Here is a 19,642-nt window from a genome sequence, read left to right as displayed (position 1 = left end):
TGACCTCAAGCAATCCTCCCAGCTCGGCCTCCCAGAGTGCTAGGATTTTCAGGCATGAGCCACCATGCCTGGCCATGACCAGGAGTTTTGAGAAAATTAACATTCTCATGCTCAGCTGAGTGGTTTAGGAACTGACACTCTTCTTTTAGGCCCTCAACTTCAAGCTCAGTATCAACTTACTGTGATATAAATGATTTTACGTGGTTTTTGAAAACTAATGCTGTTGAATAAATAACTTCTCAGTAAGTACTCGATGATTGACTCTGGCATCTTCAGAGACCGGCTATCACGCTCTTCTGGAGGCAATACCAGCGCTTACCAGGTTTTAGGTGATAAATGGATGTGATCCTCTGGACAAACAAGCAGTTGCCCTTTGAGTGGCCAGCCTGAGTCAGGTAGGATTACAGAAGGAGCACAGAACACCTCCCTGCCCTGCGGATCCTTTAGCCTCGCTGAGGAGGGTGAATGCATGTTTATGTTGCAACCCCAGAGCCCAATGAAAGGATGTGGAAGGGGTGTAGAAAAGGCCCCCAGTGTGAAGAACATCAGGGCTGGGTCTCCTAAAGAAAGACTTCGTGAAAGAGATGGTTTTTTTTAGTTGTCTTTAGAGAAAGCGAGATAACATTTCAAAAGGGCAAACCTTTGATTTAATTCAGTTTACTGTGGGTTAATAAAGTAAATTCCTTTCAAGATACTAGTACATCCGAGACTTGCAATGGCTTGCCCGTCATTATGGCTTTCTCTTCTTTCTTGCTAAGTTGTTTCCTTCTTGGTTTGTGTAAACTGAGTTTTTCATTTGGTTATTAAAGGGAACTTACAGTCTTTTTCAAATTACTTTTATATCCTTTAAGCCTTTTTTAGGTGAGACTTTGAGAGAGGCGGTAAGCAACATTGTGAGATACTAATATAAGGGAATGATTAAAAAGCAGAAATTTCTATATTTATATGTAATTAGAAAGCTTTTTAAATAATGCATCTCAGGATTTCTTCCCATAAAAATAGTGACAGTAGCTAGCATGTTTTGGGTGCATGTGATGTGCTGAAGCACTGTGTTAAGCTCTCTTAAATGCATAATCTCATTTAATTCTCACTGCTCCTGAGGTCTAGATGCTATGATTATGCCCATTCTACAGAGGAGAAAGCTGAGGCTTGGAAAGCTTCCGTAACTCGCCCGCAGTTACACAGCGCGTGAGCATTGGAGACGGCAGGTGGCCAGGCAGCCTGGCCCAGACCCTGTGCGCTCACTCGCCCGTCACATGCATGTGGTGGCCTTGACACTCAGTCCTTCCTCCACGGCATGAATAAACTCTTCATCACAGGATGCATGTGTACGTTAACAGTTGCTAGTACCTTTGGGGGGGTGGGACTGTTCTAAGTGCTAGGAATGACAAAAGTGCACAAAAGGGACAAGTTCCTGCCCTTAGGGACCTTAAATCCTAATAATGGGAGTCAGAAGAGAAACTAAATGAAATTTTGGTATGTTAAGGTGATAAGTGCTGAGGAGAGAAATAAAGCAGTGAAGGGAGTTAGAGTTTTAAAGAGAGTGGTCAAGAAAGGCCTCACCGAGAGGGTGACATTGTAGCAAACACTGGGGGGGGGGGGACGTCGGGATGTCAGGTGGGAGGGCTTTCGGGGCAAAGGGCACAGCCGGTGCAAAGGCACTGAGGTGAGGCGCTGCGTGGGGAGCTTCTCTCCTCTTCCTCGCTAAGGTCATCACCGTAAATCCTTGATCTTTTCCAGGCATTTCACACACTTCTCTCTTCGCAGTAATTCTGGAACAGACTGCTTTAGGCGATGACTCATGAAGTCTGCTTAATGTGTCAGGATGCAGTCTCTCTTATTTATCCTTTCAAGAAGTATTTAGAGCACCTGCTGCGTGCCGGGAAGCCTCCTAGATTCTGAGAATCTGAACGTGACGGAGCAAATACGCCCACTTAAGGAGCTCACTAGTTGGAAGGTGATGGGGGGAAAGGGTGTCTGAGCAAATCATTACAGTACAAGCTCTTCCTTCTTCACATCCCAGAGCAGCCGGCCTGGCCTCGGTGACACTTTGCATTTACTATATTGCACGGTAGTTATTTTCTTACATAATCTGTCTCCTGATACACTGGGAGACCCATGGAATCCAGGACTCCAGCTCTTCGTTATTTTTATATTTTCCAGTGCCCAGCACGGTGTGTGTGCCTGTTCCACAACAGGTGTTTAAAAATGTTGTTCGGCTCCATTGGAATGGAGATTTGTTCGTCGTAAGGGAGACTGGAGGAGGATGGTGACATTTGAACTGGTCTTGGAATGTGCCTGAGGGAGCTTGTCAGCAGAGAAGGTCACTGGCCTTCCCAGGGTGCAGATGTAGAGTTCCAAAGCCATGCGGTGCATTTGGGGAAGGTTAAGGCTGGGGTCAGCGTGCCTTGAATGAACGTGTGTCAGGGTCAGTGGAAGGTTGGGGCCAATTAGTTCTAACAGTCTAGGCACAGACTTTTAAGGGTCCTACGAGTTGTGGGGAGTAGAAAGTGGAGCGCGTATTTAAAACATTTTAGAGAAAGAGTGACTGATCAGCTCTGGTGTGGTGACTAGTCCCCTGTGGCTCCCCAGGTGTCTTGTTCGGATACCTGGACAGAGGATGGGGCCGTAAAGTGAACTAGGGAACAGAGTAGCAAGAAGAGGTTTTGGGGAGGAGGATGGTGCATTTAGCTTAGGGCGTGTTCCATTTGAAGAGACCAAAGACCTGGAAGCTCCTCAAAGGGGTGTGTGCATGTTTGAGGTTTAAGACAGTGAAAGTGTGCAGAGGCCAGGGAGGCCTGTGGGGAAAGAGCTGATAAAGATACGTGGGGCAGGGGTAACCATGGCAACCAGGTGATGGAAGACTCAATGTATCTTTGGAACGAAGAGGGGAGTGCAGAAGTGTGTGGACGTAGAAACATCTGGAGGCTTAGGAGTGAGGATTCAGGAGAGCAGCTGTGGGTACATGGGCCGGACAGCTTTCTCTGTCATACATTCCAACTCACTTTTATGAGGTTAGGTGATTCCTTCCAAGTGAGCCTGTGCCGATTTTATTGACTCGTTCATTTTTGTAACCTCAGAAAAGGAGATGAGCTTAAGATGGTGTTCAGTTTCGAGGTCTCGATGATCTCACTGCTCAAAGGAGCCCTGCTCATGAACCTGGACTTCTGAAGAGCCAGGAGGCTCGTGTGCCCCTCCTTCTGTTCTTGTTAGGAATTCCTGGCATGAGCACCAGGTGGTAAAAAAGTTTGCTGATGAACATATGAAGACCCCGGTTCATCTTCTGTTTATGGTAGTCGGGGAAAGGCTGCAACACCTCTAAATCTTTGCTTTATTCCACTCTGAATTTTCAGTGTTCCCCTGTGGGGACACGTGCTCCCAGGCCTGTGACTAAGGAAGCTATTTCTGTTTAATCCGCACCTGAAGCTGCAGATATCTGTGAGCGTACTTGCAGGGGCAGGTACTGACAGTTTCGCCGTGAACACCGCGCTTCTGTGCAATTCAAGTCATCACGAGAACCTTGCTTTGTGGGATGTTTTTGCTTCTCTGTCACATTGCCACTCTCTTAAGACTTGCTGTGTTTTTGTTGTGACTCACCTGTATGGCTGTGACTTTGTCTTGTGAGCCTACCCTTGCTTGTAAGCAAATGACGATGGTTAAACAGAGCACAGTTCCTTAGACCTTGCTGGTATAATATTGCCTTGGCTCACTCAAGAATGTGGAATACTAAAATCACATTTTGCAAAATATAAATGCAGAGTGTTACTGAAATTCTGTGTTCTGGGAGATAATTCATTTACTTAGGAGACAGATTGAAGGCGTATGCCATGCAAGTCATGTGGGATGAGTAAGATACGGTTTTTGCCCTCAGGGTATAAGCAGCCAAACAGTGGAAATTATTAGTTCTTTGCTCATCACATTTGTCCTTACAATACTGAAAAAAAACGAGCTGTAGGATTTCAGGAGAGGGTGAGGTTACAAATACTAAAGTTTGCTTAAATTCTTTCTTTCTGTAACACAGGAATTTCTGTAGTATAATAGAGGGTACACCCTTACTTAGGTAAGGGCCAGTCTTGGTTTAGTGTTGATCCTTTGCGCTATTTAATTTTTACCCATTGAGATCTCAGAAATAAGGAATACACATTGAAGTATTTTTTGGGATGTGGCTGGTGTACTAGGAAGTAGGACAAGGGGACAGTTAGGGCTCAGGGTATAGAATGTAGACTTGAGCACAGAGTCAGTGCAGAGGCATGGAAGTGCAGAGGAGGGCTGCTAGGCTATTAGGACAAGATGGACTGGGAGGAGTTCTGGCTGTCAAAAGAGGCCAAGACAGAGCCCATGTCTGTTAATGTCAAGAACAAAACATGGGGTCATTGCCCCAGCCAAGGAGGCTTTTTTTTGAAAGTATGATATTTTAAGTGAAGAGTAAGAAGGGGGAAAAAATCACCTTTAATCTCACTACCACCAAGTCGTTTTGAACTTCATAATTTATAACTATTTGAATTCTTTCCTTTTTGCATATTCTCATGCACATATTTTTACATATTTTCTTTTGCAGATTCTCATGCACATATATTTAATGGGGACAGTGTCTACAGTTTTAGAAATCTCATACCTAACAGTCAGTAGGAGTCTAATTAGTTGATTGAGTTTTCTTTTCATTTAAAAGGTATGGTACTTATTTTCTTAGACTCTTAAATTCCTCTTAATAACATGGTTCTAGATGGCTATAATAGCCCATCATCTGAATGTGCTGTGATTTATTTTGTCAGACTTTTTTGAACATTGAGGTGGTTTCCAGTTTTTGTCAGTATATTAAACAACTTTACATTGAAGAACTTTGTAAGTAAGTACATAAGCTGGTCAGATAAATTCCTTGGATACAGTCCTCTAGGTGGAATGTTTTGCTTTTGCTACACGTTGTGAAGTGCGAAGTTGGAACACGTATTAATAGATGATATTTAGAGCCTAGACTGGATGAGATCACCAAGGCGGCAGGTAAGTATAGAAAGAGAACAGGTCAAGGTTGACTTCTAGGGTACTCCCTAGAGTACTCCAGAGTACCTCTTGCGTACTCTTAAGTTTAAAAGACTGGGGAGATGAAGAATCACAAAGGAGACCAAGCCACGATGGTAGGAGAGAAGTCAGTCGAGAGTCCTGGAAGCCCAGGAAGGAAAGCCTTTCAAGAAAGGAGGCACCAGCTGCAGCAGATGCTGCTGGCGGGAGACTATGACAGTTAAGAATGCAATTTGCAGCAGGTGACAGAAAACCCAATCAACTGGGTTATCCACAAGGCTCTGTGTGTCGGGAAGTCTAGAGGTAGGCAGTTCCAGGTTTGGCGATTCAGTAGTGTTCTCTTTCTGTCCCTCCGCTCCTCCTGCCTTGGCATTTTGCTTTTGTCATTGACTTTTCAGTTAAAATATGGTTGCCAAGAGTTCCATGTACCACCGTCTCCTGCTACTGTGTTCAAAGGCTGGAAGTGAATGACGACATCCCCGAGTAGGGTCCTTCTCCTGACATGCCTCTCTGCGTTTATCAGGGGGGACAAGTCCTGTTCAGCAGCTTACCCCCCAGCACTGTCATCCTCACGTCCCAGATTTTGTCAAATTTTAACCACTGCACCATACCCCTTCTCAATTTTAATTTTTTTAAATTCAAAGATATTAATACCACACATAAGTATGTTTTTACTGATTTAAATTATCTCCCTTGTCCTATCCTGAATTTTTATATCTCTGAGATTTATATACGACTTTATTAATTTGTCAGTACAGTTTTATTCCAGTAATAAACTAATTTATTAAAAAAAATTCTCCCAAATCCCGCTTTAAAAGCAATCACATGTAGGTTTACATTGAAATAGCATTCAGTTAAAATATTAATACAGGGAAGAATTAACATGTATGTACACTTTTTCAAATCTTTTATTTCCTTCATTTTTGTAATTTTCATATCAGACTAGTGCTTTTTTGATAAATTTATTCATAGAAATTGTGTGCAACTTATTTTTGTTGCTAAAGAATTTTGTATTTTTTCCTGGTACATAGGAAAGATGTTGATGTTTATATAGTATTTATTTTGTACACATTTGAGCTTTGTGATCACCTGTAGTTACCTTACTAAGGTAAGCAAGTAAATACTTGGGTAACAAGCCCCTTAATGTGACTCCATCATCCATATTTTCATTAAGATGATTTATGTCTTCTAATACAGGTAATACAGTGGTCAATGTGGGTTTTTTGTTAACTAATTGAAACTCACCTTCAAAACCCATAAACGTTATCAAATGTATGGAATGAGAAGCTTTTTTTTATGCTGAATAAATGTCTCATGAAAAATATGGTAAAGCTGAGTTCATTTGTGTCTAGTTGATAGTTCAAAGATGAGACATTTGACTGGTAGGTGTTTGTGTGGCTCTCATTGCTTTGAGGGCATTTCCGGAGCAGGATGGGGACCCACCTTCCTTCCCAGGCCTTTCCTTACGGGAGGGAGAAGGCCAACTTGCTGCCGAGAGATGACACTGCACACCCTGGGAAGGCCCTGGGAACTTTCTCCTGGAGGATGAATCATTTCATATAAGTGTCAGAACAAAGGTGTACCATTCAGGAGTTCATTCTTTGGCTTCAATTTCCAGTCCTAGGAAACATTCCCATTATGGCGTCCTGAAGAACTTTCCAGTAGTAAAGTGACTGTTTTCAGAATAGCCATATATAAGCATCAATTAAGGCATTGGCTCCATTGTTTATTTTTTCTCAGTACTGTGAAACGAAAATGATTGAAGAATAGCTAATGCTTACAGATGATGGGGAATTAAAAATGGTTATTAGAATCTACTTTCTTTATTGATCCAATTTATATTTTCTTGATTGCTTTATCTGTTTTGATTTAGATATCTTTTGTCGGATTAAACTAGACCCACTGACTTTATAATATTAGTTTTTATTTAAAAAAATGCTCCTTGTACAAAGAGAAGTAATGTGGGTTAATAAAGCACGAAGGGAAAATTGTTTATTCTTGTCCCTTTCTCTTTTCCACCATGTCCTATGCTGCTATACCCCGTAATGTAAAATGGTGGTGTAGCCTTCTGGACTTTGTCAATACATAAGTAAGTCTAAACTTAAAAAACATATGATGCTTTTTTCTTTTTGCAGGGACATGCAAAAGTGCAACTTCATTGTATAATTTTATTTTTGGGTTTGAACCGTCAGCCTACTGGACCCAGTTCTGAGTTTTTCTCAACCCAGTGTGATTGTTTCTCGGTGACACTGACTTATGATTTGGTCCCATTCATTCATTTCCCACCTCTCATAGCTATCACTGTTCCCTCCAAGTCTTGTTTCTTCTTCTTCTTCTTTTTTTTGTAAGAACACCTAACATGAGATCTAGCCTTGTAACAGATTTTTAAGTGCACAATACAATATTGTTAAAAATAGGAATTATGTTGTACAGCACATCTCTAGAACTAACTCATCTTTCGCAACTGGAACTTTATATCTGTTGAATAATTCCCCATTTCCGTCTCCCTGTCAGCCGCTGGCAAGCACCATTCTACTATCTTGTTTCTATAAAACAGGATAATATTAACATTGTCCTTTTTTTTTTTGTCACTTAATAAGTATTTCCATTGGAATTTTAGTTTTGCAAGGCATTGTTCACTGATTATTTTGGCTCGAATACAGTACACTTAATCAGGTTTTCCAAGGTGGTGGTTTTAGTAAATCGATTAATGAAGGTTTGCTTCAAATCCAGTAGACTCTTTGTGTTACGATCTATGGCAGAGTGCAAATGTTATTCCTTCCAGATTTCCCCCAGGCAAAAGATGGTTATAATTACGGAATCAAAACAAATCTGTTGTCTGTATGTAAGTCTGTGTGCTAAGTGCATGAGCTTAAAATGTTACCACTAAGGTCAATAATATTTCCGCAAGTAGATCTTAAATCTTTATCTTCAACATCTGGGATGAGTTACACCATGTGATGTGAACTGGTAAATGTCACTATTTCAGAACTGTAGGTCAGAGAAGTCCTGTACTGAAGTCACCGTTTAAGAATTTAGTGCGTGAGTTACTTGCAGTCTCTCAACTGGCCCAATATTGCCATGCCTTACTTTTAACATTGCTTGTGATGTGTCTGTTTTACTGCTTCTTTATATGAAATCCAATCATAACTACTTGAGGTCAACTTTATTATTAAGTTAAACATTAGGCCTGTTGGTGAAACAGTTTGCCTTGTTGTATCCCCACTATTTTTACCATTCCACTGTAGGAGCTCCTGCCTAAGAAGAGGTAGAACCTGTCTGCCTCCAAGCTCAGTGCTACTTTCTTTAACTGCAGGGCTTCTATTCCTTGGCTCAGCAGAGAGACATCGGGCTGGTTGATGGGCACCTGAATTCTAGGCCTCACTGTCCCTGGTTGGTTATGTGACCCAAGTAAGCCATTTAACCACCTAAGTAGTTTTCTCATCTATAAACTGGGATAGGAATAGTAACACACTGTTAGGATTATTTTCAGTATCTAAAGGGCTAATCTTTTGGTGAAAGAGGCATTGTTTAGTATGCTCAGCACTTAGGAGAAATGGTGGAATGCGGACAACTTTGGTGAGGACAAGTTGTCCTTAGGTGTGGGGGTGGGGCTGGATGCAGGTGACAGTGAGACTTGTGAAAATGGAATAGGGCAGGTGAGGGAGTGACATTTGGGCTTGTTCAGGCCATACATTGGAATCAGAGAGGGCCCAGGGCTTCGGTGGTAATTCTCAGGCACACTCAGAAATGTCTGCAAACCTACGATGCTTTCAGAAACAGTGCTAGGAAGCATGGTTTTTGAAGCATAAGCTCATTTTCAAAACCTACTGAGCCTTGACGACATTGTGGCCCAGTCATTTTGATCTGTTACTTGCCCAACCTTGCTCATGATATCTGATGCTGATGACTCATTGGAATGTTTCTGCTGAAGGGGCAGCAATTTGGTAGATTGATACTCTCAAAATCTGTTTCACTGACCCCCTAAAGCAAGTAAAATGGGTGGCTAAATATAAATAAAAAGTTACTGCTATCTAATATTCGCTAATTCTTGTAAAGGATGTAAAGAAGAAAGTCTCTCTTTATGTAGTTAATAGATGGAAGAGACAAGCTTGTGAAATGGGTTAATTAGTGCTTAAGGCTTCACTGTAGATGAGAAAAGACATAAAAATTTGTCATTTACTCTTGACATTAAAAGAAAAATTAATCCATTCAGCAAACATTTACTAAGTCTTACTCCATGCCAGATACTCGGCCATTTCCTAAGGGACAGAATTGAATCCAGTGCTCTTCCTGTTTGCAGGGACCCTAGAGACTAGTCCAGGGGACACACAGAAGCAGATGCTGTGATAGTAGCAAGTGTGGCATGAGTGGGAAGGAAGGGGTAGCCTGTGGTACACACATGAAGGTGGCCTGGCAGGAGAGGTGCACAGAGAGGTTGCAATTCTCAGTAGTGCTTCTGAAACTTACTGTGTATTTTAGTCACCTGGCGATCATGTTAAAGTGCAGGTGGTGATTCAGTAGATGCAGGGTGGAGCTGCAGATGAGTAGCAAGAGTTAGAAGAGAAGCTTGAGCTGACTTCATATTCACTGGGCGGAAATAGGGGACGGGATGGCAAGGAGGCTTTCTCAGTCACAAGGGTGGGCACCAGCCACAGGACAGAGTGAAGCAGCCGGGAGAGAAGCCACTGTGTGGGCATGTGTGGGGCATCGAGGGGTGGGGACATGGCGTAAGTGAGAAGTTGGCAGGAATCGGCCCTAGGACTGCCTTTTATGCCTTTAAAGTTAAATATTAATTAAAGAGGCTTGAAAATAAGATCACCATCCTGTAGATGATGGGGAGTCCCAAATTTTAGATTTTCATGTTCTGAAAATCAACATGATGGAGTTGGAAGGGGTGGAAGGACAGGACTTTAGGAAGCTAATACAGTTGTTTAGGTGAGATGTAGGGGCGTAAATAAGGCTTCGTAGGACTTGGATTGAGAGGAAGAAGAACGCTTTGACTCTTTGAAAAGAAATGACGTGCCTAGTGAAGTCCGATAGCACATGGTATGCCCTGGTGTTGGGAATAAAACCAGGATGATTGGGGCAGAATGTACGCTGAGGTCAAAGGGCAGTACAGGAGTAGGGCTGGAGCTAGGGGGAGAGCCTTAGTGTGGTGACTTCAAATGCCAGACCTAAGGAACTTGAGGTCTTTTTTATCTTTTTTTTTTTTTGAGAGGCAGGGTGTTGCTGTCACCCAGGCTGGAGTGCAGTGGCCTGATTGTAGCTCACTGAAACCTCAAACTCCTGGGCCCAAGTTATCCTCCCACCTTAGGCCCGTGAGTAACTGAACTGCAAGCATGTACCACCACACCTGGCTGATTTTTAAAATTTTTTGTAGAGATGAGGTCTCACTATGTTGCCCCGGCTGGTCTCAAACTGCTGGCCTCAAGCAATCTTCCAGCCTCGGCCTCCCAAAGTGCGGGGATCACAGACGTGAGCTACCATGCCCACAGCCCCTTTTTGTCTATTAAGATGAAATATTTTATAAGTGAAATCGCTGGGACAAAGCCATGAGCATTGCTCTCCAGCAGCATTACTTGACTCCCTATCGTGTCCTTAGTCATATGTGACGGTATTATTTTCATCAAAAGTCTTTTTTCAACTCTTGATATTCTTTAATTATGTGGCACTAGCAGCATTGAAGGACCTGGTGCAAGATTGTATGAAGATATGGGAAGAAAAGACGATTCCACTGTTTTGAGGCTGGAAAAAAGAAAAGAAATGGAGCTCTGCTTAGTATCAGTAGGTAGGAGAATATCAGTCGAAGTTGAAACACTCAACAAGGAACTTAAAACTTGAGTGGCATCGGAATTCAGAAGGAAGAGGAAGCCACAAGTGAGAATGTGGGATTCATCTGTGTGGTTAAAGTAAATAAAATAGACTCTCCAAGAGAATGAATGTGAGGAATTGTGAGCATAGGATTGAACTTGGCAAATGCCCCTTATTTGCCGGGTGGCAGGTCTGAGCATCAGGCTAGTGTGGTTTCAGACGGGTCAGAGGTTAGGAAGGAAGCGTGTATATTTCACTGTAAGTGGAAACACTTTTGCTGCAAGAAAGAATTAGAAGTCTGAAGACCATTTAAGTTTGGCAAAATAAGCTGTGGAGAGTAAAGAGGAAAAGATGAGATGAAAAAAGAATATTAATATAGCACCACCTGGTGTTAGGCATTAGGCATTTTTCAAATGAAATTTTTCTTATCGAATTGAATTTTGCTTCCTGATTGGGTGGTTTTTAAATTTTCACTTATTTACTTTTTATATGGTAGCCTGGGTTTGTACATGGACTAAGTTTTTATTTTTTTAATCAACAGTATGGCAGGGTCATATTAATTTGTTGTTTGATTTCAGCTTTGCCACGAGCTTCTTTCTCACATGATTTTTCTGATCTAGCTTCTCACTTTAGGTTACAGGTTTACAGCCACATTTCTTAGACCCTAATCGCCCCCCCATCTCTGCTCCTTTGCCTCTCAATTATCATAAATAAATAAATCTGTGTGAAGCTTTCGTCTTTCATCTGAAGTTACACGATTCTGAATATGCATTTTGCATTTCTACTCCAGTGATAGCGCAAAAGTTTGAGTTTACAAGCTTAAAGTGCCAGCTTTCAAGATGAATAGCAATGGAAACTTTTTTTTTTTTTTTTTTAAACCCCCAAGGAAAATCTGCATCCTTGAAAACTGTACAGCCGTCCTGGGTGAATTTGCCGAGACCACTTCCTAAATCCAAAGCCTCTTTGAAAAGTCCTGCTCTGCGGAGGACAGGAAGCACCCCCTCCGTTGGCAGCACCCACAGCGAACTGAGCGCTTACAGCAATAATTGTAAGTCAGCCTCATGTCAAGCCCTGGGGGTGGTTGAAACAGCAGTTATAAGAAAAACTAATGCTACACAAATAATTTAGTGGAATTTTTCTTCTGCGATTTTGGGAAAATATGCATACTGCCTCCTTGGAATTGCTCTGAAAATTTGACAGGAAAAACAAATTCTTTGAAAAACATTATCTTTTGATGAATGTGCTGTGAAACACTAAAATAATTATGTATCGGAGGTATATTTTTGCATGAAGGATTCTAAAATGCATCGTTGGAAGTAATGGTGTTTTGGGGCTTGTTTAAGGAAAGAAAAACAACCTAGGGGATCTGATACCCAACTAGAATCAGAAGAAAGATGACTTCAGTTTCATGTACTTTATAAAAAACTATCTCTTATATGTTTGTAATATTTTACTTTGGATGCTAGATTCAGTGTCAAATGACTAATATATTATAACTTAAAGCCTAATTCTAAAAACTCAGAATATTTTTTAAAGGTTTCAGTTAATGTAAATTCTGTTTTGTGGGTATAAAATGAGTGAATTAATTGGGCTACCCCTTTCATTCAAAAGATGTATTTGGACTTAATATTTATTTTCTCATTTCTTTCTTATATTTCCCCACAAAATAATTCAGAAATTAATGAGTTCAAATAATTTTGGAGCACCTGCTGTGCACAGACGCCATGATAGGTGCCGTGAGGGACCAGGATAGAAGAGAAATTGTCCTTACCTTAAAAATGGGTGAGGAGAAAGGAGATATTTACATGGATGATACCAGATAAAACAAGATACGAGGGTGTGGAGAGTAGCAGAGAATCAATCCTCTCTGCTTCAAGGACAGATCCATTTCTTCTTTTTGGGGAGGGGATGGGGACCAAGTGGAATAATGGTCACTGAACCGTCTGGGTGTGCTGTAGTATTACAGGGTTGCCAAACCTTATTGCATTTTTTTTTTCTCTCAAATAATTTCTGTTGATTTTATATGCGAAGCGATTAAAGCTCAGAAATGTTGTCACTGGTCCAAAGTCACACAGCAAGTATGTGCCAGAGTTGGGAATGTGTCTGTGGAGGATAAGGCTTTGAATTAATGACTGAATTAATGAGCATGTTTCCAATGGCAGCGGGAGGTGGTCTCATGTGGTCGAAAGTAGCTGCAGGCTGGTCCTTCAGGAATACTGGGATATGTTACTGAAAACTCAACAGGATTACTCTCTGCTTATTGTTTGAATTTTAAAGTTGTGGCACGAAATCGGAAGGGTTTGCATGTAACAGATTTCTCTGCGAATTTGAAAGAGTAATTCACACTTGTATTATTTTAAGATCATTTCACTCTAGCGCTCTGCATTATGCAATGGGATTTGAAAAACAAACTGCCAAAACAGAACCACCAGCCTGCTCTGGAAGTACTGTTGTAGTGATGGCATTTGTGGCACTTGAAGCAGACACAGTCTGTATGTAGTGCTGAGACGCACATTTTCCTTCGACAGCCATGTTGACTTGGCCACCGATTCAGTGCCGTGTCTGACACTCTTAAGGAGGTTGTAAAATGCTTTTGTCCATTCCTTTTTGTCTTTCAACAAAAGGGTTTACCGTACACCCACAGAGCCTGTCTAGTGGCAATGTGTCCCCGTTGCAGATTAAGCATTCAAATCAATGAGTCTCTTTCTTAGTTTGATTTGCTAGCTGGTTTAATCTGTTTTGTGTAGTGCCTTGGAGCTTACGGATTTTTTTTTTTCCCCCTCCATTCTAATTCACTAAGAGCAAGCATGAGGGATATGAGTGTGAACATGGCTGCAGTTTTTCCTGCTTAAGCTAGCTTTGATCCTTTTAAATGACTGTACCAGGAGGATTTCGCAGTTGTACAGAAACTGATATTTCTTCAAAAATCTTTATCAATTCTACACTCACCCCACCGGCTGGTTCAGAGAGGCACTATGATGCTACCTTATTGACACTGCTGGTCGTGGGATCCTACAGCCTTTGTATAATTCCTTTGTTAGCCACGTTTACTGGGAAGAAAAGTAGGTCGTCGATTTCTGGTTTGATTCTTTTCTTTTGTAAGCATGCTTAAATTCTTATTCAATAAATTGATTTAGGATCTGTTGATTTCTATTTTTTTGTAACTTGTAATTTATGTTAGATGTATTTCCTGGGCGTATTTATGTGTATTTAACATGTGAATGCTTTCTGTGTAGAACCGATTTTATTGTATATTTTATGTTTTGAGACTCTTACTACATATAATTCTTCAGCATTGTCAATGTTCTTAGCACATGAGATTATCCTTTTATCAAAGACTGATGGTTTAATTTCTGATTTAATAACTAGTGGTTTTTGTGTGTGTAGCTTATTAGTTGTATGAGTATAGAAAGATGCTTTCCTAGTATTAAAATTGAAGCATCACATCTTTTTATTGTTTTCCTCAATTATAAACAAAAATATTAAAAATGTACTTTTTAAAAGACTACCTCAAAATGTGAAAAAAAATCATTTTGAGGTGAAATTTTTTCTGTTTTTGATAATGAAAGGTCATGTTAGGAAATAACTCAGTCTTTTGATCAGTGTTTTGATTCATAATGCCTTAAGCATTTGAACCCTTTTAAGGAATTTTGCTTTCTTGCTTTATCTGCTGGATTCTTTGTGATACTGTTAGTGGCCTCATTTAAGAACTTCTTGACAGCACAGTGTGTTGTAAAATTAGCATCTGGTTCTCGGTACTTTGGGATCCTATAGAAATAACATTGCCAAGTTTGAAAATGACAGAATCAAGATATGTGTAAGGCAATAAATTTTCCTTAGTAGTTTTAGCGGGTTCTTTGTGTGTGTGCTTTTAAGCGTAAAAAATTTTGAAGTTACAATACTGATTTCCTTTGGGATGTTAGTGTCAAACATTGCACGGTAGTTTCTTTACCAAATGTGCTCACGTATAGAGGATAAACATTGTAAGCTCTTGTAGGCTCAGATACCTCACATCCAGTTTTTAAAATCATTAGAGGGATTGGATAAAAATAAATGATACATTGTAGGTCTCGAATAGAATGGAGGCTTTGAGGATCATTATGCAATTTAGAAGGTCGTCTCGGGAGAGTGTATAATGTTGCCACGTTAGCAGGAATACGAAGTCAAAAGACGTCGGTCACCTTCCACTTTGGCCACCAAAACATGTTTATTTTTGAGAGACAGATGGTGGGGGGAAATGTAAGAGATGCAAACCAAAGCTGTTTGTGCTGTCTGCGAAATAGGAGAGCAAAGGGAGACTAAAGAAAGAAACAGAGCATTCTTTTCCTGCACCTTTGTGGCCAGCCCTGGCTGAGGTGGAGCGATGTACACAAAAGGTCACTCCAGTCGGACTCACCCGAGTTTTCCTACCAGCTTGTGTGAAGTCAGACAGTCTTTCTCTGCTCTCAGCCTCAGTATTCTCATCTGATCAGTGAAGGGGGAGGACCAGATCATCTACAAAATCCTGGCTCTGCCCTCTTTTTTCCCCTTCACTGTAATGGGATGGTGCCTGATCATTTGGAAGGAGGGCGTTTTGAGTTGTTCGAGCAATTAAGCTGATAGAAGGATGAATCTTACTCTGTTATTTTTTTTTCTCATAGCAGGAATGGCAAGGGAGTATTGTCTCACCTGCCAACACTGGTTAGCTGACAAGAATCACCTGTAGTACAGTGTTAACCGTTTCTCAGGCTGCTTCCAGGTTCAGAGGGAAAGTTTTTGTGTGACCAGTGATGTGTGCCATGGGTGAGGCAGAGAAGAGAGAGGGGCGGTGTATGCTGCTGGCTCCACGTTACGACACGTTAGTACTTCCATGCTTCTGAATGGCCTCTCTAATAAGAAAATATCACCATCCAGCCCACTATTACTTCTGTTCTCATTCTTTCTCTTTTAATGCTTCGAAGGTATCCATGAGACATTCTTGTTATTACAAAGTTGGGCGATCGTGCTTTTGAGATTTGAAAGCTTAGACAGACGTCAGTAGTTATTTGACTTTAAGCCAGGTGGGCAAATGATCTGGCACAGTGAGGAGTGTTAGACTGATTTACAAAAAAATTCAGGAAGTGAACAGAATGTTGGCTTTGTGTGTATATACATGATGTAATAAACAGAAGCTGATTTTAACTAGACGCTAGAATGTATGAAATGTTTGCAAATAAAAGTGTGGAACAACGAGTAGCCCTTTTCTAATGGGAAAATCATTTCCGCTGCTGCTTGGACTTTTCTGAGACTATCTCTTCTTTTTCCTTTTAGACTTAACCATCTCTTTTTTATTTCACCGGAACCACATTTTGGCCGTGGGGGAAATACAATAAGGATGCCAGAGAATCTATTATTCTGGCATAACTGAGACAGCTAGGATGAGCGATGACAACATAACAGGGACAATTTTAAACCACATATTAAAGCTGGCTGCGACCTGGGTGACCACATGTGGAATTGTGCACCTTGACTCTACAGACCAGTTGTCGCTGAGTGGTCATGGCTCCCTGCGGCACTGTGTTTAGGATGATTCTGGGGATGCATCTGGCCTCAATGGGACTGGGGACCACAGTCAGTTAGTGGGACCCCTGTGACACATACATACTATTTCCGTACCTGACATTCAGACCCACTCACCACACATAGGTGAGGTGACGCCAGGGGCCAAGTCAGGACCAGAAGTTGGATATTGTAGATACCATTCCATTATGGAAACTATTATGCATCTTACTACGTTGGAACTGTTGCCACTGGAGACTTTATCATTTGGCTGTAATAACTCTGCATGGGGGACGACTTGGTTATCATCAGGGTGCCCAACCAGTTGCCATGTTAGGAACTGAAATAGAGGGTGGGAGAAATACTTTAAGGCGATCGTGGCTCATAGGGATGCACATCCTTCAAGTCGGAGATTACTAGAAAGCAGTGGGCAGCCCAGAGTAGAGTGTTTCAGGAATTGACAGATATTTAAGTGTTAGTCATAAGAGTATGTTCGGCTCAGCACCGTTTGTGCCCGCTGTTAATAAGATGGGAAGCGTGTATAATAGATGATCATAGAGTGCAGGGATATATATCATGTATGCACATATATTTCTCATGTAAATATGTATAAAAATAGAAATTTTTTTATATTTAAAAATACTTGTGTGTTTGTACCTGAGTCAAATGCAGACAGTTTCTTTGGAATGTGGATCTTTGACTCCATATTGCGTGTTAGGAAGTTGATGCTGGGCCTGGTGCTGGATCTAGTGTTGTATTGAGTCTGAAGAGTGGCAGTGAGACGGTTGGTCTCCAGCATGACACCTCCTGTTCTTCTCACTCAATTCTTTGTAAACTGGAGGGCTGTGTGTCTAAAGCTTGGAAAAGAAAAGCATGAATTTAGAATCAAATGATTTTATGTTAGGTTTGTAAATTGAACTCAATTTTTCAGTATATGAGTAAGTGACTTATTTGCTGATGAACATAATAAATTGCTTCAAGAAAAGTAAGATTGTTATAATACACGGCTAAGGGTTTATAATAATATTTGCTTTCTTTGTTGGATTTGATTGAGCAAAAGCTGAGGTGCTAGTTGAAACTCAATGTTCATTTGATACGAAAATCTAAAAAATGTGTCTATGAAATTTTGGTTCTGTTAATTTAAGACCATAAAGTCATTCCCCATCCATTCTTTAAAAAGTTAGGTTGAGTTTTACAGTAGTATCTTTGGTATTGTTGTTCCCACTAGCTTCCTGTCAACTTTGGAAAAACCACGTCCCTTGGTTCTGGGGAAGGTGAGAATGAGAAGGAAGGGTAGGAAATTGACAGAAGCTTGTCAGCGGGAGGGAAGGCTCCGTGTTGATTTGACCTAATATTATTAATGTTATGTGGGCGCAGGAAGGATTAACAGATGGCTCATTGTACAGGGACTGGATGTGGATCAGAGGAGAATAATAGCGTGCCTTTACAAGGTTTGAATGTGACATCTATAACCACTGTTGTAGGAGTTGTAACAGGTTAGCTAGTGAAAAATTTCCAGCTATCTTGACATTTATAATGTGTTTGTAAACAAGGTGGGCATCTTACCCTTTGCTAGAAGTGTGAGGTGAGAAAAGGGCTCAAAGTTGGTAATAAGTAAATTTATGATTATGAGTATTGAATAGTAGAATAATATTGGATGCTTAAATTTGGGTGTCGAAGACAATTTAGAAACAGATAGTTAAAATATCTGGCCTAAAGTGTTGGAGGGGAAATTTTTACACATAATATTAAAGATGATTTTTATTATTTAGGCGTGATTTTCTTTTATGCTCTCACTTTGGGGCCAGGGACTTTTGTTCCAGGACAGATGTTGGTGTCCAGCTCCTCGTGGCAGCAGCTGGGGATTCGGACCAGATCTCATCCTTGCATCTACCAAGGAGTTTGTACATTATTGTTCTTGCACCGTTAGCCAGCTGGCTGCCTGCACTCTGCCTTGTCCGCACAGTGATGGATGCTCTTCCTACCCGCACCTTGGGCATATATATTACCTAGCGTGAATGGCCATATAATTTATTTCCCAACTTTTTTCTGGGATGAAAGCTGAACTGGGCAAGATGCATAAACTTGGACTGTGCCAGGCATACGAGGATGTGTGGGCATTCTCATTATAGCCTGTACTTCGCATCCCTAAGCACACAAACTACCTATTGTGAACCTTCGTATTCCCAATACTTGGTAATGACTGGCATGTTATACGTGCGTAGTGAGCACTTGTTGATTCAAGGAGGAAGGAATAAATGTGGAAAATTGATACTGTACTTATCTATAAAATACACGCTTCTGTTTTATTACAGCTGGTAATGCTGCTATCATCAAGTATGAGGAGAAACCTCCCAAACCAGCGTTTCAAAATGGTTCCTCAGGATCCTTTTATTTGAAGCCTTTGGTACCCAGAGCTCATGTTCACTTGCTAAAGACTCCTTCAAAAGGTATGGTCCTCACTGTGGATGGAAGAGGGAGGGCAACAATTTGAAAGTCCTTGGCTTGTAGAAAGTTAAATTTTCACAGTTAGGTTTATGGTACATTTAATAATTATTTGTAAAAAGTATATCGAGTAAGGAGATATAATACATTTTTTACAATGAGGGAGTTGTTCTGAAAGTGGGTAGGTTCCATAGTTAAAACTTGTTAACATATAAATCAGCAGGCAGGACAAAGTAGAAACTTCTAGAGTTAAATTATGCTGAGATAGAGTGCTCTAGAGTAGTGAAATAGAAAGGAGTAGAAATGCATGATTTACTTCCCAGAGTAGACGTTTCGTGTTTATTACTATACTTGTGTCTTCATGTCTTTGGTCAAAGACCATGTTCTTTTTTCACTCTATTTTTTTTTAAATGTTCTTCATCTCTATTCCTTCTTTGTATCACTTATTTTGCAATTGCTGTGGCTATTAAGAATAACTTTCAGGTTTACAAAATATGCGATATATACTTAACATGCAACTTTATCACAGTGAGCTTGAAGCATGTCAGAGGTTTTCTTTGTGTGTAGTGAATTGAAAGATTGCTTAACCTAAAGAATAATTGTGATTGAGAATCTTGACCTATAAAATGAGATTCATATTTATATTAGAGAATTTGGGAAACACAGAAACATATGAAGAGTCTTCCTGAATTCCATCCACCACCAATTGCTGTTGCATTTGCATTTCCTTCCAATTTTTTTCTTCTGCATACATACATGATTTTGTTTTTGTTTCAACAAAGCTGGGGTCATACACTCTTCTGTATCTTGCTTTTTAAAAATTTTAGTAGTATATCATGAGAGCTAGTGT

The 19,642-nt window shown here is 40.7% G+C and overlaps 1 protein-coding gene across 3 annotated transcripts in view; it reads left to right on the top strand.

The window, feature by feature from the left end:
- MTUS1 (microtubule associated scaffold protein 1) overlaps positions 1 to 19,642 on the top strand; it is a 117,379-nt gene that overhangs the window by 45,064 nt on the left and 52,673 nt on the right. For 2 of the 3 annotated variants that reach the window (XM_045535535.1, XM_045535534.1), the window contains exons 4-5: positions 11,717 to 11,878; positions 18,663 to 18,797. In XM_045535535.1, the coding sequence (XP_045391491.1) occupies positions 11,717 to 11,878; positions 18,663 to 18,797 (297 nt within the window). The remainder of the gene's footprint in view (positions 1 to 11,716; positions 11,879 to 18,662; positions 18,798 to 19,642) is intronic. The other variant, XM_045535536.1, reaches the window with a different exon arrangement.

Source organism: Lemur catta, chromosome 22, assembly GCF_020740605.2.
Source record: "Lemur catta isolate mLemCat1 chromosome 22, mLemCat1.pri, whole genome shotgun sequence".
In the NCBI taxonomy this organism is placed as follows: Eukaryota; Metazoa; Chordata; class Mammalia; order Primates; family Lemuridae; genus Lemur; species Lemur catta.
The sequence above is the reverse complement of the archived record's forward strand: the minus strand, read 5'-3'. Positions and strand labels throughout refer to the sequence as shown.